Below are 24,423 nucleotides of genomic sequence, written 5' to 3' on the forward strand. Positions count from 1 at the left end.
TTTGTTTCTCAACATGCCTAACTTACATTGTGACATCACAGTGCGTGATATTCAATCTAGATTGTACCGGATCACGCATTTAGGTTCATTTCATCCAAATATGTATACATACTTTAACATTGATTTTGCTGTATACGCTTTTTGGGACCTCTCAATAATGACTTTCCAAAGGAACGTGGACATATAAGAACCAAAACGAAGTGAATACTTGCCACTTAATGGTATGTAGAATCAAATTGTGAAAAACGGCATCCATTACTGAAATAGACATTGCTGAATGCCTACATGACCTTTGTGACTTTAACTATAGGCAAGACAATATAAATGTAAATATGCAACTGATGTTGGTGATGGGTCTAGTAACAAGCTCAGGGTCTTAGCTAACAGGCTAAAACTTGGGAGCTAGGGTGGGGACAAAGCAGGTAAGTGCAGGGCAGTTTTACAAAGAAAGAATACTAGTTTTTAAATTATTTAGGTTTTAACATATAAAAATAAAGTAGAATTTGTATATGTTGCAGACAATATTATTTTTTATGGAGTGAAACCAAATTCTGTGCATATAATTATCGCCATGTTGGAAGCCCACAATAATGCCACTTATTCCCCACATCACTTCTGACCTGAAGATAGGAGGATCATAATACAGATATTACATTTCTTGCAGAGTGAAACAAAGTTGATCAATATCTTATGCATTCTACTATGATTATGAATTAATGCATAAACTATTTTCAAATTAAAATGATTTCGGCCTGAAAAATGGGACGTAACTATATTTGACTAAAACCATGTCAACTGGTCTAAAGTAAAATGTCTCAGTGGTCTCACCTGGCTTGTACAATGCTGTTTTCCACCATGACCTCCAGAATCTCTGCCAGAAGATCCACCCGATTGTGATTAGTCTGTTCAAAGTAACACTGAACATATGCCTTCAGAGCCAGAAGGTGACTCTCCTACAGAAGAAATTGGCATTACAGTATTTAAATAACTGAAAACTAAAGAGAACATTTCTGCATTTACTTTCTTACAAAAATATACTTCACAGATTTGTATACAATAATGAAAATCAGTAATTTGTGAAAATGTGCAGAATATACACATAAATACCAGCCATGTCATGGCGTTCCACATAGAAATACAACTGCATTATTTCTAAGCCCCATAACATTTCTGACATGATTTCCATTAAATATAAGAGTTACACAGACACCTTTTCTGACATTGCAATATATGCTCATAACCTGTAGTGTGGAGAAACAGAAAACAGTCTTGATTCATTCACACTTAATGCTCATCAAATACTATCAGCCCTGGATATTTTATACAGTTAACTGTTATAGTGGTCATTAAAAGCTAAGGGCAATCTGAGATAAACAACACAAATTTCAGATTTCTCATTTAATGTGACAATAGCTATGGTGATTTTGTGTTACTAGTCCAGCTGTGCAAGAACCCATTAGACTAAAATTACAGGGGCTTCAAGTGGCTGAGTGGTCTAAAGCACTCTCTGTTACGGATCACTGCCATCTCACCTCTGTCTACGTGGGTTCGAGTCTAGGATTCGGCCAATATGGGTATGCGAGAAAGCTTGCCAGTAGCTTCTCATGGGTCAGTGGTTCTTCCTGAGGTTTTCCCAGGTTCTTCCTCCACCATTAATACTGGCAGCCATGCATAGCCTATCGTGTGCTGAAAAATGGCATTAAACCCCTAAATAACAACAACAACTAAAATTACATTATTAAATTACACAATGTGGAACAACCCAATTCATTGGAAGTTACACCAGGTAAATCAGAGATAAGTGTAAAAGAAATAATAGTGTCATTGCCTTACATGAAATAATTAGTCTTTGTTAAAGATTACTGGCCAGTTCATGGTGAGACCAATAAACACAGAATAACTGTTCCAGAACACATCTATACTGACTTGTCCCACATAAACACAGTATAGCTGTTCCAGAACACATCTATGCTTACTGACTTGTCCCACATAAACACAGTATAGTTGTTCCAGAAAACAACTATGTTTACTGACTTGCCCCATATAAACACAATATAGTTGATCCAGAACATAACTATGCTTGCTGACTCATCTCACATAACACAGTATTGTTGTTCCAGAACACAACTATGCTTACTGACTCATCTCACATAAACACAGTATAAATGTTCCTGAACACAACTATGTTTATTGACTCATCCCACATAAACAGAGTATAGTTGTTCCTGAACACAACTATGCTTACTGACTTGTCCCATATAAACATAGCATAGTTCGTTCCAGAAAACAACTATGTTTTCTGACTTGCCCCATATAAACACAGTATAGTTGTTCCAGATCGACTGCTTACTGACTGGTCCCATATAAACACAGTATTGTTGTTCCAGAACATAACTATGCTTACTGACTCGCCCCACATAGATGCAATCCATAACCATTGTATTTCTCAAAGACTGTTGGATTGTTGTGAAGTCCTACTAAGCCTAGTTTGTCCGATTAATCTACTTTGCAAATAGAATGTATAGCTGATTTTATTCAGGAACGTAATGTTTATTAACTAAAATAAATAGCTTATTTTAACAAAATACTAGAACTGGATTATTTATCAACAACTGTAAGATGGCTTCCGGGAATCCAACCACAAAAACATGCTGGGATAGGAAGGAAAACTTACTACATTTTCTTCTGCCAAAAAAGTGTGTTGTGATAAATGAAAACAACATGAGGTTATAAAAATAAGTTTAAAAATTGTTGCATAAATTCATAATGCTGTTGATATCAATGAACTTTAAAAACAATAACACAAATTCATAATAATGTTGATACCATGTCTTTACTAGTCAAGGTTCTAATAGAATAACTTTATCTGTACCTTGGCAGATTATTCGGATATTTCTGTGATTCAGGTCTGTGAATTACACTGGATGTCACTGCATCAAATCAAAATTAAGTTGTTCAAATTTGAACACTGTTCCTACATGATCGAGACAAGGGAAACACAACATGAATGGACTGATGAACAAGCAATTTCCAGTGCCGGTCCATGTTTGCACAAATACATTTCACTCAAATACACCTGTAATGGCTTCCCTCAGGTACAAAGTCATATTTTTGATGTTAAATTTCCAAAGTATCCTTTCTAGGTCTATTGCCCCCATCATTTTTGGCAGATGTACAATGCACCATGCTACTGGATAGTTGGGTTTGCATCCCAAGAGGGACAAGTCATGCAATCCAGTAGATTTTGCTAGATGTAAAGAATGATATTAAAGGTACCCTATGCTCCAGCACTCTTATTGTTCTACTACTTATGACTGTACTCCATGGTTTTGCATTATATTTTTATATACTACTTGAGCTGCACTTTGTTTCCCTGGTAACATAAACAATCGAAAAGCAGAGTATCATAAACATAAAAAGTACCTCTACACAACTTGTTTGGCAGATGCCAAATGAAAAAATTTAGAATTTAAAGTATTTTCTTTTGCAAGTGTTGACTTGTGACTAGTGTAACAAACCAAAATTGTGTGTGAAAATTAGTCACTTTGGCTGATCATATCCTGTACAATTTCTCTCAGATGTAGATGAAAAGTTGCACATACCGGTAGTTAAACATTATGCCAACTATTATCAATTTAACAGGGTTCAAGATAAGCAGGGAAAAATTAGAATATCAAAGAAGGATATTTTTGGGACCAGACCATAACACTCAAAATACATCAGTTCTCAAGATAACTGAGGTCAAAATAAGTGGGTTTGACTGTAAATAACCTTTTGCCCTCAGAAAACATACATTTAGGCAATAAATGTAGAGAAAAAATATGTCTAAACACAAGTTAGGCACACAACTTTTGAGACAAATTAACCATGCATCTAAGTTTCCTTTAGCCTCTGCTTACATTTCTCAGCTGGCAAGCTCTTCTGAGACTGAAACAAAATTGCATCGATTTCCTGTGGCATACATGTACCACCTCACCAACTGTTACCCTTCACCACCCAGAACCATTTGACTGCAAGTCTTTACATATTATTTCCAAAGATTTACATTTTAACACTTCTGTAAGGATAATTTTTCACTTTTTTTCTACAATCAGCGACTTTCCCATGGCATAGGATGTAGTCATATTTACAAACAGCAGCGATAATTTGCATGTGATTTGATTTCACATTAAAATATGTCTTAGAATTCAGTATCTGGATAGTCTTTTTCACACAACCATCACAACAGATATCTAAAACAATTTCATAATATTACTACCTCATTACAATTCTGTCTATGGGAGCCATAGAGTATACTACTTTATAGCAAGACTGTCTTATAATGAAATACATGATACAGCATTCGAGCTAGAGTATAGCTCCTTGGAAGAATAAAGTCCTGCCTCTAAAGTAAAATTTAAGTTTATTGTTTGGGGGCTTAACTTGTGTCAATGTCATGATTGAGACATATATCAAATGGAAAGATAATCATTCAGTACGTGTATTTCTTGAATAAACATCCAAAGAATCCCAAAATTATACATTTAATGAACTTGTTTAGGGGGTTTAAAAAGATGTGTTCACTCAAGGCAAATCATACATATTCCATATGGGATAAGCCAGAGCGGTACAGCACTTGTTCTCCACAAACAAATCTTCATATCTCCCTAAAACATGGGCAATAAGTTTTATTTTATCGAATCATACACGACCAGGAAACAAAATCACATAAAGGAGACAATATTACATGAGGCATAACTGAATGAGGGAAAGACAATGCTTTCTTCACTGACAGATGACTGTGCATCAATCACTGACACCGTTACTTTTATGTGGTACAATAAAATATCATTTGAGTCGCATAAAAGATACGGGTTTTGCCTCTTTAATTAAAAATGCTTTAAGCTTATTTTTTTATCTTCAGCTCTCAAAAGAAAATTTAATTTTAAAATCCATTAAATATTTTAAGAAATGATATACAACTACTTATAATGAGCAATTTCTTTTGCAATGATTCTATACTGTTTTGAAGCACTGAACAGATCTTTCAAACTTTATTACATATCCATTTTAATTTTACAATGATTGAGCTGGTATTGTATACCAATATTCAATTTGTTATATATATATTTCACACACAAACTGATTTACATTATTTCCATAGACATCTGTGCTTCAACATGCTTCAATATCATCCATTCAGTCTGGATAAATGAACGTATCTGGAAAGTGTAAAATAGGGCTATGTAATAAATACAAAACCACATTTGTATTTTGCTCATAATTAACAAAAGAACTCAGTGAATATAGCATCTGAATTCACTTCGACTTGATCTCCTCAACATATTCCTGTCTCTTAAAGACTCACTAAGACTAAATTGTATGTAGATATTTTGTATATGTTAAGGGAGGTAAACATTCTTATACTGTTTGAGATGTCTCATCACATAGCCCTGCTTTTCCTTTCAAGATTAAAAGGCAGGAAGAACTAAATACAGAAAGCATCATGTTATTAAAAGCACAAACTATTCTTAAGGGGTCATGCTACGAGGCGAAGTGGTTGACTAAGTTGCCTAAAAAATGTAACTTCACCTTCTTCTGTTAGGAAAGCGAAAAGGTCTTCAACCTGTGATTTTTTGAGGTACATTGACTGACCATACTTTTTTAGATGTCCCTTTGCCTTAGCCAAGTTAGTTCTAGTGTTGTGTTGTACCGAAATGTATTAAAAAAGCCATCAGTAGCTAGGCCTAGTTTTTATATCAATTACGCTGACAAACTCTTGTACATTCACAGGTATGTTCTGCTAGGTGATTGACCATTAACAGTTTTCTGAGTAAGTTTGTAGCAATACTGCCCGATTTCTGCATGTTATCCCTCAATGATAAAACATAAACTTGTGTTTCGAAGCTTCAGAAAAATATAGAATTCATAGAAAGCAAAACCTAGGTATTATAAGTTTAAAATGCAATTATGTAGGTCAGAAATGTATGGGACAATGCTATGTTGTGGAATTCGCGAGAAGCATTGTTAGGTCAAAGTTGTTTTCTGACTTGACTCGTATTTTGTGAAAATACAGAAAAGAGCACTGAAGCAGATACTATTTAACCAATGCCTAAAATTACAACAAGCATGGACCGCTCTGGTGGCCTAGTGGTTAGAGCATCCGCCTCGGATGCGGGAGGTCGTGGGTTCGATCCCCCGCCAAGTCATATCAATGACTTGCAAAAATGGTACTAACAGCTGTCTTGCTTGGTGTCAGAATAATGTGAATGGGTGGGACATCATGCTATATGTCTGAAGCATGATGCCCCAGTGCTAGACATCACTATAAACTGTCACAATGCAGATACCATAGTGATATGACTGAAAAATTGTTAAAGCTACATTAAAATTCCAAATCACACACACTCACAAATTCCAAATCACACACACTCACACTACAAGCATGCAGACAAATATATAAACCATAAATCTGCAATCATAGCAATGGACTGTTGTAATGAAGCTATAAAAAGTGAGTGATTACACATTACAAAAACCACTGCTTCTAGAAACAGATGCACTCAGGTCTGTGTTGATTTGGTTGGAAAGAAGGGTTTAGTTCATATACCAACTATAAAGGAGCCATGTCTGTAATGTTATGCTGTTTAGTGTGTTATGTATGAATAGTTACGGTAATGTTTAATCTGCAACAAAGAAATGAGGATGAAAAGTATGATCTAAAAACGTGCATTTGCCCTCGTGTACAAGGTACTGGTGATGTTTCAGATGCGTTCAGAAATCCTTGAAAGTGCCATTATTGAGAAAGTATATAAAAAAAATATATTTGTATTTTAAAAAAAATTGATTAATGGTAGTTGCTTAAGCATTTTTACTAACTTGCAATTAAATAATGTAACCTGGTTACTCAGTTAAAATTTGTTACAATGTAATTTCTATTATTCTCTTTTAGAGTCATGTGACCAAAATAACTCAGATAATTTTTGACTTGAAAATAAAGTATTGCTTAAATCCAATGTAAATACTGGGAAATAGAGGGCATAATTCAAATAAGAGAACACACTATATTCTTAGTAACAGAAGAGTGGACAGTATGCCATAGCCACAAGAGGTATTAAAACCCAATTTGTCACCCCCTCTCCAAATAACGCAACTGGAGAAATCTCCAAACTGACCTGTGGTGTGGAAGCCCACAGTGCAGTCATGGTGTTGAAGCAGAGTTCTCTTTTCCATTGCAGAGATGTTGCTGTGTGCTTGATAAAACCTGAAAACCCCTCCTCTATGGCCTCACCTCTCTGCAAAAAAAAAGAAAACTGCTGAATTGACATTTTTTCAAACTAGAGGTCTAATATATTTTTAATTATTTATGTCAACAAATTAAAATAATCACACTGTTAATATAACCAAGAGTTTTCAAAGTTCCTCCTGGACCCCCCCCCCCCCTCAAACACTCAGGTTGCAAGCCATCCATGCAGATCTGCAATGACCCTGTTTACAGTTACAGTGATCCCCTGTTTATAGATCTACCTCTGAGGAGAGTCCAACTCGTAAGTTATAATCAATAGATCAAGTACAGTATATATAGCCCAGCAATCCCCCTGCTTATTAGGCACTTCTCCAAACAGGCCATCCACTGAGGAAAGTCCACCACATTCTCTTTAGTCATTAGGTCAAGTACAGTATATATAACAGCATGGTCTGCCTATTAATTAGATACTTCTCCAGTTTAGTCATTTTCCAAAGAAAAACCAGCTCATCATCTATATAGTAACTAGTTAGTATAGTATATGTTGTGAAATGATCACCCTGTTTATTAGGCACTCTTTAAAATAGGCCATCAGGTAAGAAAACACTAGCTCATCCTCTATACTAAGTCAGCAAGTCAAGAACAGTAAATGTAACACAGTGTTCCCCCTTTTTATTAGGCAGTTTGCCAGAGGACACATCATCCTCTATAGTCAATACCTCAAGTACATTATATGTAGCATGTTGATCCCCCTGTTTATTATTCACATACCCAGTTAAGCCATCCCTTGATGATAGGCCAACATATTTTCTATAATCAAAAGTTCAAGTGCAGTAACACAGTGGTCCCCCATGTTTATTTGGCACTTTTCTCAAGAGGCCACCTCATTTCCATAATCATTAGGTCAAGCACAGTACATGTACCATTTAATACTGGGAGTGGTGATGCTTTGGACTTTCTTTCTAATGGGGATATTTTTGTGTCTTAAATCTTTGCAACGGAAAAAAACTCAGAATTTCTTTAAAGTAAAGTAATATTTTGTTAACTAATATAAGCAACTAACCTTCCAGTATCAAGGAGGTATTCAAAGCATTATTAGTAAATGCACACAAAGTAGCAGTCATACTAAGTAATGTCCTAGTTGAATTGTATTCATATGTTCTAATGCAGGGGTACACAACATATGGCCCACAGGATGCATGAAACCTGTTGGCATATTCAGTGATGTTCGCAACCTGTGTCCTTGCTTTACACAAGTGTATTTATGATTTATTGTAAACAGAAAATTTTCACAGTGCAAACTGCTAAGTTTCCTATCAAGGTTGATTCTGGCTCTTGTTTGAGCTGTGTACCCCAGTTTAAAGGAATAGCTTCCTCCAACCTAGTTACTCTTATTACTCTCAAAAAGATGTCAGGACAAGCAAATTTCCTTGTTTGAGCAAGATGCAATTTCTGACAAATCCAGAAAAATAATTCCAAAGACATCAAACCTTGATGAATTTAGAATGTATATTCCTATGCCATCTATTGCAAATGAAAGAGAGTTTAGCTTGCAGAATATAATCAAATCAAAATCAAAGACAAATCTTGGTCCTGAAGTCATGTCAATGATAATGAAAACTGCTTTACGACCACCCATTTCATATTTCTTTATGCAAAGGCTGTCAGTCTTTGGAAAAAAGAAAAAAGATGCCATGCCAAACTTTATTCGCGGGGCCCCCGAGTGGCCGAGTAGTCTAAAGTGCTCTTCGTTACGGATCACAGCCATCTCACCTCTGTCTGCATGGGTTCCAGTCTCGGATTCAGCCAATGTGGGTATGTGAGAAAGCTTGCCAGTAGCTTCTTGTGGGTCGGTGGTTCTTTCCGGGGTTTTCCCGGGTTCTTCATCCACCATTAATACTGGCCACCATGTATAGCCCATCGTGTGCTGAAAAATGGCATTAAACCCTACAACAACATTATTAGCAAAGTTCTCAAAACTAAACAAGAAATAACAAAAAGTTAAAATATTAAGTACTGCACTGTACCAGTCATGTACTATTTTGATCAAATTGCATGATGCATGGCTTCATGATAATAAGGAAATGATTGTTGTGTATGCTAGCATAAAAAACAATACATTTAGCAACTTGTCAATTATTTAAAACTTTGATCAGACAGATGCAAGTGTGTTTGTACTATTCAACATTTATGGCTAGGACTTTCAAAATTGATTATCTGGAAGTCCAAAACTTTCTGATTTAAGAAATGAAGGGAACCTCTGATGAAAATACAGATTCAAGATTAAGTGTCATCTTTATATTTGTTTAGTCTGGCTTAGAGTGACCAGTCTAACACAGGCCATGTGCAATCAACCTCATATAATGGTATAATCAAGAAAAATGCATACATGGAAACTACTAAAACTTAATTTCTTGCAATCATCTACAATTAATTCCCTATTCAATTTTTGCCTGCTCTCAATGTATAGCATGTCCAAATTATTGGCGCTTGGCAAACTAAATTTTGAAAGGGCATTACCTGGACTGAGTTGTCATAATTACAGGCAAAGCTGGTATGAGTTAACTATATATTAGTCATTCAAAATGCATCAGTGTATTCAGCCTGATCATAACTTGAAGTAAATGTAAAGCAATCATGACTTGCATCTATTTCTACCTGTCAAAGTAATTTTTCACCCATCTGGCTATCAAAAGGACATATAAGTGCAGTAAACAACATTCTTATAGTATTTATTACATAGAAGTCGGTTTAGATAATGTGATTCCAGAACTAACCCATGTTAAATTTGTAAAGTTAGAGTTACTCACCTGTAACATTAGTGACCACTACTTAGATCAAAAAGTAGTTCTCTGCCAATTTTTCTTTCGGACATTACTAGCAGCAGAGACCAACGATGCTTGGCACTATTTGCACTTAAGTCTTCAACCTTTGGCTCTCATGTACTATTGGGCTGCTGGCATCCAAGTATGCATCAGCAATTAAAACAATTTCAGGTCAATAGCCAATGGAGACACAGGTGTTCTGTTCTGACTGGGATTAATACTAAAAAAGTGAGTGTTCTGAAGGATTAAATCTTCTGGGTTAAAAGAAGGGATTATAGACAAATCTGTCCAAAGACAATGTGGACCAAAAATAAGACAATTCCTCCCAAATTAACAATAGTTTCAACAAGTTCTTTTTCTTCAAACAACAACTAGACAAGTTGTCTACGTAACTCCCAAAGCATCACATCCATCTCTACTATACTTATTTTTTTCAGATGTATTTTCTCTCATGTATGATTTATTTTTGGGACTCTTTCCCTTAAAGATATTCGAAAGATCTTACTTTTTATAACTTAAAAAACATTTATCAAATTCAACAAATGATTCAAATTTATTCAAATGTTTTTCAAAAGCTATTCTATTTTACAACCTAATTAATTTGAGGATGAAATGGTGTTCTCAAACCAGCGCACACATTCACCGGTAGGAAAGAATTACTGTACATCACTGACATTAGTTCTCAATTTGATAAACAAAATAAATACAGTGTGAATCACTATAGCGCGCTCCGTTATAACACAAATTCAGATACAGCACGGTCATGGCATGGCTCCCGAAATTTCTTAAAAAGTACGAAAAAACATGAAAAAGTTCGTTATCATTTTGGGGAAGAGAACGCGTATCAATAATGTAAGACGATTGTGGCTTGGCTCCTGAAATTTTATACGTATTTTTCTTGTACACGAAAAAGTATTTTTTTTCTTCTTAAAAATTTATTCTGGGATTGCATAGGTCTTTGCCAATGTTGCAAACTTGGATTGTTTTTGCTTGTTGGCTGCAAAACATAATACTTGGCTTTTTTTTATTGGCGACATTGTTGGCTGTTTAAACTTTTATATACAAACCATTGGTTTGGAGTGCAGAAATTCAGAGGCCCCATCAAAGGAAGCCGCAAATTGGATATAAAATGCACTGAAATTTATCTATTGTTACATAAACAAATTCTTTGTCCATACTGACAAACCCTCTAAACAATGCATTGTTATATCATAATCCACTTATCTTGACATCGAGCATGAGTTCTGTATGTTGTGAAATATCTGCTTTTTAGCTGTTGACATTTGAACCTGATGAGGCATTGTCTCGTAATCTATCTTTCATCGGATTTTTGGCCGCTGGCTAGTAACTAATATATTTACAAAGACTGACATTTGTATATGGATGGTAAGTAAAATTCCTCTTCTTTACACTCAGAATTAAATCCTTCAGAACACTCACATTTTCTGTAATAATCCCTGTCGTCAGAACACCTGTGTCTCTATTGTCTGTTGACCCTTTGTAAATTTTCAGACGCATGTGTGGAAGGCAGCATAACGCTGCTACCACCAATGTAAAAAAAAAAATACATCTTACTTATTGGTTTATTCAATAGGCATGGAGGGACAGTAACTAGAGTAGTCCAAACAATGGCCAATTCCTTTTTGATAATGTGCCCAGATAAAATAGTTTACTGAAATTTCAAAGGAAACAAATTACCTTTGAAGCACCGACTCAATCATGCAATACAATTATTTGATGTTGCCGCCACAATAAGAAATGGGCATTTGTTTGGTTCTCCAAAGCTGTCCTCTAGCAGTGACTTCAATAGGGGGTTTCACGGTTGCAACGGACTTACCGATCGTAGCGCCTAAAATTACCTCCCTTAGCTCCAATGTGCATACCCACAAAAAAATTTCAGTTGCGGATAGTTCACCGTTTTACACTGGATTAGTGAAACATAAAGTCAACAAAGGAAGGAATCTTAGCTGTACTACAGATCATTATGGTTAAAGCAATGAATCAATTATATATGTCAAAATTCTTTTGTTCATACTAGAAGAATAATTATAGACATTAAATTAGATAATTAGATTCAGTTTCCATACTTACATTATATCAGATAATTAAATAATATTTACTTTCCATACTTGAATGATATCAAATAATTAAATTAAATACACTGTCCATACCTGAAAATATATACGGTATTCATTATCCATAATTTCAGATACATTTGTAGGAACATCTCACTTTGCTCTCTGATTTTAAACATTTATTGCACATTTTTGGATAAATAACTTTAATGAAAACAATCTCAACAATTTGCATTTTTCATATGTTGACATATCCTTCTTTCTCAGTTACTTTCGCAAGGCTAATAGTTCATTTATAACACGAGTTAAGAAAGTTATAACACAAGTGTGATAAGAAAATTATAACACGAATTCGATACGTCAGCTGATTTGTAATGCTCAATATTTTAAACCAGAAAAGTTTTCTTTAAAAAAATGGAACACAGTATTTTAATGTATTCAGAGGCACTTAACAAAGCAATACTTACTTAGCTATCATAAAGATAAAGGAGTGTAATTAATGCAGATGGAATATGTATTCATATTTGGGTGTAAATATCATACAATATTTAGATTAAATAACATGCCCAATGGCGTTTTTTTGGTTTCATTTTCTTTTCAACTTTTGAAACATCAAGTATTGGACGGTACATGCAATAACTTTCAGCATGATTTTTCTTTGCTTATGCTGACACAGAATAGCTCTCAAATTTGCTGAGGTCTTTAGACAAAATGTCTGATTGCAGCAAATTCATCTACAACAGCCTTCTTAAAATTAGTTTAATTCTGTTTAACTTTCCTTGCATCAAATACGTAAGCTTTAAAGATCCAATTATTTCACAGATTCCATCATATTACTTTGGTTTACCTTTTAAATCAATATTGATCAATGTGACCGGACGTAAAATTGCAAACAGTATGATATAAAAAAGAGACTGCTTGCAAGAACATGCTCTACAAGTCAATAATAAATGGATACTCACAAATATTCATATTTGTTGTCGTTATTTATCAGTCACTCTTTCTATCTTAGCATCATTTTATACTCGTTTTTAACCAGAAGTATGTTTATGTAATACATGTATGCGAACACACATTCATTCGAGGATATACATAGCCATGCACCAGATGAAAGGAGACATACATACATACAGACAGACAGGCAGATAGGTGAGAGCCACAAATGTTCTATACATGCATAGTGTGTCTAACCTTGATATTTCTCCAAATTGTATGCTCTAACATTTCCAACCGTTCAAGGAAATAAAATTAAAATAATCATCCAGGGGACTCGTATGTGCGCCTGTCTGTTCAAGCATGGTGGACATTTGTGCATTTTGAAAAAAGTTATTTCACGAAAAATATAATGAATATTAATAGAAAAGCAACAGTCTAAATCAGAAATTAAAGAACCTTAAGAAGTTAGAATTTTTTCTCGTTGTCTTTCAACCACCATTAACTGCTATGACTGAAGCTGTAAAAAATAAACATATTTTGATTATTCTTCAAGCAAGATAAATTGCAAGAACGTTTACGCAGCAATACACTTTCGCACAATCAAATAATACAAACGAGAGCATAAGGTAGTAATGGAAAGAAAATAAAGTTCTGAGCAGAGAATATTTATTTGAAAGCTGGGAGCAGCGCAAGTTAGTGAATGAAAAAAAAAAAAGAAGTAAAAACAACTGATCAAATATTGATAGAATTTCTTTTTAAGATAGTGAGATATAGATCCTGCTTGTGTAATGTGAGCAGTCTGTCACATTTTCTTGATCTACATATGCCCTCTTAACTGACTGAACTATTTGGAAGTGAGTTGCACTGAGATGCCCTGGTGTTTTCAAGGGGAGATACTAACCCCCTTATAGCGCATGCACCCTTCATCAAAGAAAGCTGACAACAATCTTTCAATAACAGCAAAGAACTTTTCTTCAAAGGAAGTTAGTACCAAACTTAAATAAAAGTGATGGAATCTGATGGATTTTTGCATTTTGCACATTAACTGTGCTGTGAAAGTTTCCTTTTCATAGCGAAAAAAGTTTATGCTTACGAACGCTACCAACGGCAACTTAAAACACAAACTAACTTTTACCTATTTGGAACGTACTGAAAAGTAAACGTGCTTCGTCATTCGTTACATGATTGTGCTATGTTTTTCCACTGAATTCAGACCAAAATGACCTGTTACAAAATTATTGAATATTTTAAAGCTCTGTGTGTGCATATTTTCGACGGAATCACTTGTATTGTGGATTCAATGAATATGATGAGGTTCGCGGGTGAGTACACAGTGTTGATACTCTATTCATGCTATACATTAGACATTTATATATAAACAGGATTAACGTATATGTACCAATTCACGGTTCTCTAAATAAAGTAAACTATTATATATGTCTTCTCTGTTTTCAGTACAGGTGTATTTCTCATTTAATATGCATCAATTTAAGATGGTAAATGTGTCAATAAAGCACATGTTTTACCGCCCCCATTTATTACATACACCCCCACAATTTTTTTTTGGGTACATTATCATTAGCTAACTGACCTGGTTGTTTATAATACGGTTCAGTCTATAACGTGGTCAGGTTCTATGGCTCCCAACTACCGTGTTATCGTGGGGTCACACTGTACTAGAAAGGTGACTTCCCTTTATTTCATATGTATTACATGCATTATATCCCACAAAAAATTCTATATGGTTCTGTTACCTAAAGCAAGAACTTTGAACTATACGATAAAAACAAATTATATACGTATATCACTGAGTATTTATTTTGAAAAAGAAATGTTACAACTATAGTCAGTTGTATTGTTAAGTTAGGGTGAATTGTCTTTCAAGTTGAGCCGAATTGTATTATTTTTTGGTCCAAGTTGGGCTGAATTGTCTTGGGCCAAATTGTCAAATCCCCGAAAAGAAGCATGTTTTTGCTTACCATCCATATACAAAGGTCAGTTGAAATAAATTTATTAATGACAAGATAGCAGACAATAGTGTGATAGAGCATGTGGCTGAAAACTCCATCACAAATAGTTCCAAGCACTGTTGGTCTCCACCACCAGTAATTACAGAAAAAAAAGATGGAGAACTAGTCCAACAATGTAAGACACATCACCCGATATTTTTGTTCGGGGGTGGGTGGTGACAGGTCTTACTGCCTAACTAACGGCACTGTGTAGTGTGTTTTGATGTCAACTAACAGTGTAATGAAAGTCAAATTTTCAGGAATGTCACACACAACTGGCAACCAATAATGACACTTTTCTACAAAGTAAAGTTACAATGTTTTTGTCATACATTACTTACCCTGATGTTTTTCTCTAATAAATTCAAATTCTCACAAAAGAAGTGGACCTGTTTTCAAGTTTCGTTGGCCTGTATTTCATTTGGCTGGAAAGTGATGAAAGCCAGGAATGCCAGAATTGGGTTAAGTTGAAATATTATTCTTTAATGAAACAAAAAAAAATATATTATGGCTATTTTGGAACTGTAAGCAATGTTTTGTTTCATTCAAGAAACATATCCCCCATATGAACCTACTTAAACATACTTCGGCATACCTCGACTACGGTTGCATTGTAACAAATTCAAATGTATGTCAATGGAGCTTGAAAATGTGTCCATTTGCTAGTGTCATATTTTTATTCCGCCAAGATGAAGACGGCACATTAAGTATATTAATTACACATATATTAGTGGAAGAGTGTCGATATAAGGTGCGAAATGTGTGAGATATTCCTGAAACTTTGACTACTCACTCAGATGGCAACTGACATTGGAACACGCTATACAATGTCGTTATTTGGGTAGTAAGACAGCACTAAAACAAAAACATGTGCTATGTCTTACATTCTAGTGGAGAACTACTTCCTGGTCTAACCACTACTCATTACAGTCCAAACAAATTCAGAAATTATAGTGCCAAAACATTCGTACATAACGTATCGTGTACATTTACAGGTGTTTTTTTTTAAAAAAATTACTCGAAAATGTTTTCAGCTTTGTCAATTTGCTGGTGAATTTTAATAAACATAGATAGTGCAGGGACTAGCCGGATTTGACTAATAGTTTTTTTCTTAAACCTTTTTGCAATTATCAGATTGTAATCTGGGTGCTATCAGCAGTTAGAATTCACCGCAATGAATCGTTTTTGCTTTGCTCAACTGAAGCCATAGCATATGGTTCAAGTACGCGTTACGATGAACAAAAGAAAGAAAATATCATATTTACCATCAGTTCAGACACAGCATCAACAACTCTGTCTTCAACCGTGTTTTCTTTCATTTCCAGACTCTTACGCCGTCAACGTGCTATGTTATTAAGAGCATGAATAACGTGAAAATGTATTTTAATCTTTCCCAGGCGGCTTATTCATGGAGGCTGCCATTTGCAGGTGCCATCCTGAAACACTTCATAACTGTTTCAAAGTTTCAAAAGACTAAGAAAAGGGTATAGATCATCAAAACATATAATTTGGATCCTGTTATTTAGTTATTAAAATTATTATACATTTTAATGTAATTTTTATGAATATAGTTCATGATAAATCTAATCATAGGAACATCACGATTTAAGACACAGCACGACTGGTCCCCTGTCGCGGTGTCCGAAACACCGTGAGGTACAGCACAGTAATGTAGAGAACGGAGACGACCATACAGTAATATAAAATAAACTGCAGTATTTGAGTAAATTAAAATAACGTTTTTTGGTACAGTTTGTTGTTGATGCTGTTTATTCAGCTATATTAATATGAAAATTATTGGTGTAATGCAATCGAACTCCAAATTGAATATACCGTAAAGTATATTATACTATGATAACAAATATCAAATTAAACACATGTTTAGACATGGAACAAATCATATTTATTTATTTATTTATTTATTTATTTATTTATTTATTTCTGTCTCCAGTTCGGTGACCTTTTATTGTTTGGTTTTATTTTTCTAAATTTTGAATTAAAATAATTAGTTACAGTAATGGAGAGGAAATGGAGTAATAGACCCAGAATTACTTAATTGGAAAAAGGTATTATGCACTTAAAATATAGATATTAATGATTTTATATATATATATATGCCACTTGTGAGCAACATATAACCATATAATTTATTTTGTTGTGCCCCCATTTAAGAGACTTTTTTAGCTTTAAATTTTCTAAGTGTCCCTAAAAAATGGTTAACTGACATATTTGAGAAACAATGGTTAAAATATAATTTCAATTGCACAACCAGCTAAACTAATAGATTATGCTTTCATCAAATGCCGCATGCACACCCGCCTGCTACACGTTACATTGATGTCCACGTTAATTGCACAGATAATCCAGCAAATGTCATGCATGACCAAACATAATAATCGTTTAACAGGATACTAAGCGATGTAACGTTCAAGCAACACTAACGGAATTTAATAGATGAATGAACAATAGTGTTTGTTACGGTTTCACTAAATATTAAACAGTGACTTTTAATATAAATAATTGCACTCAAGATGAAAAGAATCTGGGCGACATCCGCACATATTTTACGAAATTCATCCCGGAATTTTAAAGATTGTCCAAAACATTAAGCACAGGCAATAAAGACAAGGACGACACCCCCACCCCGAGACTTTTAGAACAGAAATCTAGCCGACATAATTCTAAATGTGGAAAGTAAGGTGTGTTCTGAGCACCCTATCATTAATGTTGTTCGATACCTTGATTCCGGTCCATCCATCATGATGTACACTGACGTACAGGTACAGGATATAAAACAATTCTGTTGCACGAAGGAGAGAAACGTGTTATGAGTTGGTGAAATGTGTTTAATTTCAAGATTTGTTAAAAACAGGGAACTTACATGAAACAATACTAGAAAGTCACATATTTTTTCGGCCCAACTTTTCTACCAGGTAAAATCTGATTTTGAATCATACAATGCTTTCTTCTCACAAATTGCCATTCATTTCACACATGAAGAATTAGAAACCTTGATTGTCGGCACAGATCACGAAACTGCAATTAGTAAAGGTTTAATGTGGTCATTTCGTGGAGCGACAGATAGTGTGCACACTTCACAAGAAAAATGTCTCTAATTATTTTCAAAAATAGGGTCAGTGTCAACGTGCAGGACAGCAAGACAATTGTGGAATTGTGGACACCCTCTTCGGTGACAAAGGAATCTCACAGGTGGACAATTCTGTTATATTAGAAGAAAGAGTAAAATATGCAACATATGTCATTTCAGAAAAAGTTTCGGGTTTCCAGTCATACTTCGAGAGACGAATGTTACCAATTCTGAAAGATCATATTAACTTTCCGGCGAGGGTAAAAAATGTGGAAGCCCAATGGACAAAATAAAACTAATGTAGTGTCTACCAATACTATCTTGTAGATTGGAACCAACTGAGAGCAAAAGATATATCAGATCATATAAAAGTACTAACTCCGCCATTGCCAGTCCCAAGGAGAGTTGGGCGTGGGGCTAGCAACCCGACCCTGTAAAACCCAACTTACTACAAAAACGTCAACAGAAGACAAACCAGAAACTGAAAGCCTGAGGGAGGGAGGGTCTTCTTCTGGAAGATTTATGATGCTATGTGGTGAATGTCGCGAGCCCGCAGAAGCCATCAAACAGACCACCCTTCTATCAAAAAGGCGAATTAACATCGCAACATGGAATGTGAAGACAATATATGAGGCAGGAAAAACATCACAGGTACCAGCAGAGATGATGAACTACAACCTATCCCTACTGGGCATTAGTGAGACAAGATGGACTCAATCTGGACAAAGAAGACTGATGACAGGAGAGATGATACTGTATTCAGGACATGAGGAAGATAATGCGCCTCATACACAGGGGGTGGGGTCTTGTTGTAAAAGCAAGCATATAATGCACTGATAGGATGGGAACCACATGGGCCCAGAATCCTCACGGTAATATTTAGGACCAAGAAGGAGAAAATAAAGATGAACGTCATACAGTGCTACGCTCCAACAAATGACGGTGAAGAAAAAGATAAGGACCAGTTTTACAACAGACTACAATATATAGTAGAGAACTTCCCAGACAATGACATCAACATCCTCATGGGTGACTTCAATGCCAAAGTTGGGTCCGACAACCCAGGGTATGAACAAGCCATGGGGATCCACGGCCTGGGCGAGATGAACGAAAATGGAGAGAGATTTGCAGACCTTTGTGCACTGAACAACCTGGTCATTGGGGGTACCATCTTTACCCACAAAAGAATCCATAAAAACACATGGATATCACCAGATCATGTGACAGAAAATCAGATTGACCACATCTGCATAGCCAAGAAATACAGAAGATCCCTGCAAGATGTGAGGGTGAAGAGGGGAGCAGATGTGGCATCTGACCACCACTTAGTTGTCGCAAGGCTGAAACTTAAGCTGAAGAAGAACTGGATGGGCACAAAAGTGAAGAAAACAAAGTATAACATCAGCTTGTTGAAAGAGGCAAAAACTAAAGAAGAATACAGACTGATGCTTAACAACAAGTACCTAGTGCTACAAGAGCTTCTTGAAGATGAGGAAGACACCGCAAACAACAGATGTCAGAAAGTTAAAGAGGCAATAAAATCAACATGCCAAGAAGTACTAAGCCCCATGAAGCACCAGCAGAAAGAATGGATTTCAGCCGAAACATTGCGCAAAATCCAGGAGCGTAAACAGAAAAAATCAGTAGTAAATAGCAGTAGGACAATAACTAAAAAAGTAAAGGTACAAAATGAGTACACTGACTACCACAGAGAAGTGAAAAGAATCATCAAGATAGATAAGAGAAACTATGTTGAAGGAATGGCAGCAGAGGCAGAAGAAGCAACAAGAAGTGGAAATATGGAAAAGCTGTATGACATCACCAAGAAGCTGTCCGGCAAGAACAGCAAAACAGAGAGACCCGTAAGGACAAGCAGGGAAAGACCATATCATGTACAGAACAACAAATTAAGAGATGGGCAGAACATTTTGAAGAACTGTTCAACAGGCCAGCCCCACTAAATCACCCAGAAATCCACACAGCCAACACAGATCTTTCCATAAGCTGTGACAATCCCACCAGAGACGAGATCAGGAAAGCCATCACCCAGCTTAAGAACGGAAGGCAGCTGGACCTGATGGCATCCCAACAAAAGCCCTCAGAGCAGACTTAGATGCTTCAGTGGAAATGCTATACCACCTCTTTCATAAGATCTGTGAGGAAGAAGAAATACCGACTGACTGGAAGGAGGAACACCTCATCAAGATCCCAAAGAAAGACGACCTCAGAAACTGCTTCAACTACAGAGGAATCACACTCTTATCAATACCAGGGAAAGTCTTCAACCGGGTCCTCTTGGAGAGGATGAAGGAGGCCGTTGACCCACTGTTACGAGATGAGCAAGCGGGCTTCCGGCAGAACAGATCGTGTACGGACCAATTAGCTACTCTTCCCATCATAGCCGAACAATCGTTGGAGTGGAATTCTTCACTCTACATCAAATTTGTCGATTATGAGAAGGCATTCGACAGCGTGGACCGAGAGACACTCTGGAAACTTCTTCGCCACTACGGCATCCCAACCAAGCTGGTGAACCTGATCAAGAACACTTACAACGGAATGTCCTGCAGTGTCATTTATGCAGGACAGCACACAGACAGCTTCCTAGTTCAGACTGGCATGAGGCAAGGCTGCTTGCTGTCTCCGTTTCTCTTCCTTCTTGCCTTCGACTGGATTATCAAAACGTCCACCAATGGGCGGAGAAATGGGATCCAGTGGACATTGTGGAGTCAACTTGAGGACCTGGACTTTGCCGATGACCTAGCACTATTGTTCCATAGTCAGCAGCAAATGCAGGACAAGACCGACGTACTGGCAGCCACATCATCACAGGTTGACCTCAACATCCACAAAGACAAGACCAAGATACTCAAGATCAATTATGCCAGTAACAACCCAGTCACACTGCAGGGAAGTCCCCTGGAAAAGGTGAAGTCCTTCACGTACCTGGACAGCATTATCAACCAGCAGGGTAGCACAGACGCAGATGTCAAGGAAAGGGTCGGAATGGCGAAAGCAGCTTTCATACAGCTCAAGAACATCTGGAGCTCGAAAGAAATTTCATTAACTACCAAGAACAGACTGGTCAACTCCAACGTGAAGTCAGTCCTACTGTATGGAGCAGAGACCTGGAGAACCACCAAGTCGACCGTAAAGAGAGTTCCGACCTTTATCAACAGCTGCCCAAGAAGAATTCTCCAGATCCACCGGCCAGACACCATCAGCAACAACAACCTGTGGCAGAGAACCTCCCAGCTTTCGGTAGAGGACGAGATCAAGAAGAGAAGGTGGGGTTGGATAGGACACACCTTACGTAAGCCGCCAACCAACATTACCAGACAGGCATTGAAATGGAACCCTCAAGGTAAGCGGAGAAGGGGACGACCAAGAAACACCTGGCGACGCGACCTTGAGGTGGACATCACTAAGATGGGTCACACCTGGAGTCAGCTTGAAGGGATGGCACAGGTCAGAAACCTCTGGCGATCTTTTGTGGGCGGCCTATACCCCGGCGGGGGTGACTGTGGCAAAACTAACTAATAAAAGTACTACAGTCAATCGTCAGTTCCCAGTGTAAAGACGCAGAAAGGTCATTGCTTGGTCTACTACGTCAATGACGGCCAGATCTCACCCAAAACCATTTATCGGCTTCCCAAATCCGCATTTGCATTTATTGAATCAGCCAGCTGTTGTTGAGCAGCTTCATCTAACCAGAGATGGCGTTGTTGCTGTCGATAGAAGTGTTTGTGAAAGTGTAACCGCCTTTGGTTATACTTGAGTCACTAATCGTTGTAATCGTTCTCGAATCGATTGGACCACTTACAATCGCAGATTTTGTAACCAATCCGCCACCAAGTTTTTGATGCTATCAAGGGCTCGCATTGCAACTTGTTGAGCTATTATTGCAGTGCACGCAGCCAGAACCGCAAATATAATCTTTGGTGAATCTGTGAATAATCCTAGGACAATATCATCATGACCATTTTCGTAATATACCGCGTAAACGGGTTTCTCACGTTAAGAACACACACGAGTCGCGCATATCTACTTACGACTGTGATTATATCGAAACCTTAGCTCATCTCTACTGTACAGTTTTATTATCATGGTCTCCCCATTGAGATACAATGCATGCCCATTCACGTCTACAAGTGTAAACCAAAGGTATTTGACAGTAGAAAACCTTATGGAGCATTGGTGGAGAATCCAAACAATGTATAAATCCTGCGACGCAATACTGGTGGAAGCTACACTTCGCGAACCAAAACTAATGGTTACTGATATCATCGCACGCTAGATTAAACTGTGGTAATATTGATTATATTTGACGTGATAGTATATCCCATGCGTAAGATTAGTTATTAGTCTTCGGACAATCATTCTAGATAACCGAGACCCAGTCTTAATAACAATATTTTCAGTCGAATCACATCACTGATTGGCATAACGTTGTACGCACTAGTTGGAAGTTCATGTTGCGCCATCGTCCCCTGAAAGCATAAGTTATTTTCGGGGGCTCACCCAACGGTCTTCATCGAATATATGGCCAAAACTGTAATAGAAATGCACAACGACATTAGCGCAGTCTCGAGTGTGCAGGATACATAAAATTCTGGTTTCCTTGATCAAACTGTAATCATCAAGTTAACGATCGGAGTTGTGTTTGTAAAAGCACGCTGGGATACAGCATTGATTTGGCGTAAAATAGGAATTGCATCAGTACTCATAATCAATGTTGTACGAACTTTGTTCGTTATATACACCATCAATGTCTTCAGTCAGTTTGTATATTAACAAGCGAAACATCACCAGGTCCATGATATTGTTGGTAAGGAATAACTGACAAAGTGTTGCTGCACTGTTGATGACTTCTGGTGCGTTGTTCTCTGCGCAAACTGATACTACTAGCGTTTCAAACCAATCCACGAGTTCATTTTATTGTTGTTGGTCAATTATTGCACCCAAACCTTCTCCCACAGATGAGTTTTGCTTGTGAACCTTTTCATGCACGGGTTAAATTTGCATGGATGAGTGACACCTTTTCCTCGTTTTACGCGTTTTCTCTCTACTTCTGCTTTTGCCATAAATTCTTCGTATAATCTATCACCTTTCAACATTTGTTCCTGTTAAATGTATTAATCACGCAGTATTATGATGACCACGCGGGACGGGACGATTGTCGTCCTCCAGTAATTTCTTTGAATATTCACTTATTTTATTTATAATGTAATCACTTAGGTCCCCTGCTTTTTTAACACGATATCGTCTTAATTGCGTAATGTTTTCCAAATGGCATATATGGGATTTCAAAAATCCACTGACGACTTCCGTAAATAATTGCCGTGTTAATTCCACTTGTACACGGGTTGTGATGGCTTTGGAATATTTGCAAGTGCTGTTCTGACGTCTTCGTTGAGTATCTGGGTGCCTTTTGCAACCACAACAACGCTGTCTCCAATTTCTCTGATGTATTCTTTAGTTTCATCTAAGTCTTCATGGGATTCCCCACCCCACCCCATCTGACCAGGCAAGCGTTTGATAGTCTCTTCGGTTGCCATATTGGATTTCTTAATATCTTTGACACGTTTGGCTGGGTTAAGAACAGGACCAGATCCTTATTCTGTTCCCATCATTATTGTGTTGGTTACCGCAATTTCGCGATTACTGTGGTCTTGTCTACAATTCTCTTTGGTTTGATCAGTGGTGCAAACATTTGTTCAAAGCTCTTTGCGACGTCTTTCCATGGATATTGTCGGGACTATAACATATTTAACACACTTGTGTGCATCCGTTTACTCATGAAGAAGTTCCATTTGATCTTACGCGGTTTTGCAATATCGGTCAGCAGGCTTAGCTATTACATCACTAGTGGATTTCATCATTGTATATGTTTAATACCGTTGCTACATTTCCGCGTCCAAACCGGCAAAATATCCCCAACCCCGTGTATGGTCCACTATTCAAGTCAATTGTGAGAAGACGTTAACGGCTCCGGTTGACAACCGCACGCAGATTACGAAATTCATCCCACAGTTGTAGATAGCACACCAGGCCCAATGCATATTTACTAGACAATGTACATCTATACCACGAAATAATATCAGTATGTTGCAGTGGTCCCGAATACATTTTGATACGTGCACGTATCGCAGTGTTACATCAAGCACATTTGTGTTTTTTGTTGATCTTGGGTGACGCTAAAGGTGGCTATCGATGATATGCTGTGATACTTTCCGGCAAGACAGTGGCGTTGGAGTTTGCTACT

At 36.9% G+C, this 24,423-nt stretch overlaps 1 protein-coding gene and 1 pseudogene across 1 annotated transcript in view; one reads left to right on the plus strand and one right to left on the minus strand.

The window, feature by feature from the left end:
* LOC149806771 (mediator of RNA polymerase II transcription subunit 23-like) overlaps nucleotides 1-16,485 on the minus strand; it is a 72,669-nt gene extending 56,184 nt beyond the window's left edge. Inside the window, exons 1-3 of the mRNA XM_089957331.1 lie at nucleotides 16,336-16,485; nucleotides 7,155-7,274; nucleotides 829-953 (exon numbers count right to left, since the gene is read on the minus strand). Of these exons, the coding sequence (XP_089813457.1) occupies nucleotides 829-953; nucleotides 7,155-7,274; nucleotides 16,336-16,389 (299 nt within the window). The 5' untranslated portion in view covers nucleotides 16,390-16,485. The remainder of the gene's footprint in view (nucleotides 1-828; nucleotides 954-7,154; nucleotides 7,275-16,335) is intronic.
* A 2,683-nt stretch (nucleotides 16,486-19,168) lies between these two features.
* Nucleotides 19,169-21,698, plus strand: LOC149806772 (uncharacterized; annotated as a pseudogene).
* Nucleotides 21,699-24,423: the final 2,725 nt, after the last annotated feature.

This window comes from Sinohyriopsis cumingii, chromosome 1, assembly GCF_028554795.1.
Source record: "Sinohyriopsis cumingii isolate HCF-2022 chromosome 1, ASM2855479v2, whole genome shotgun sequence".
Taxonomy (NCBI): Eukaryota; Metazoa; Mollusca; class Bivalvia; order Unionida; family Unionidae; genus Sinohyriopsis; species Sinohyriopsis cumingii.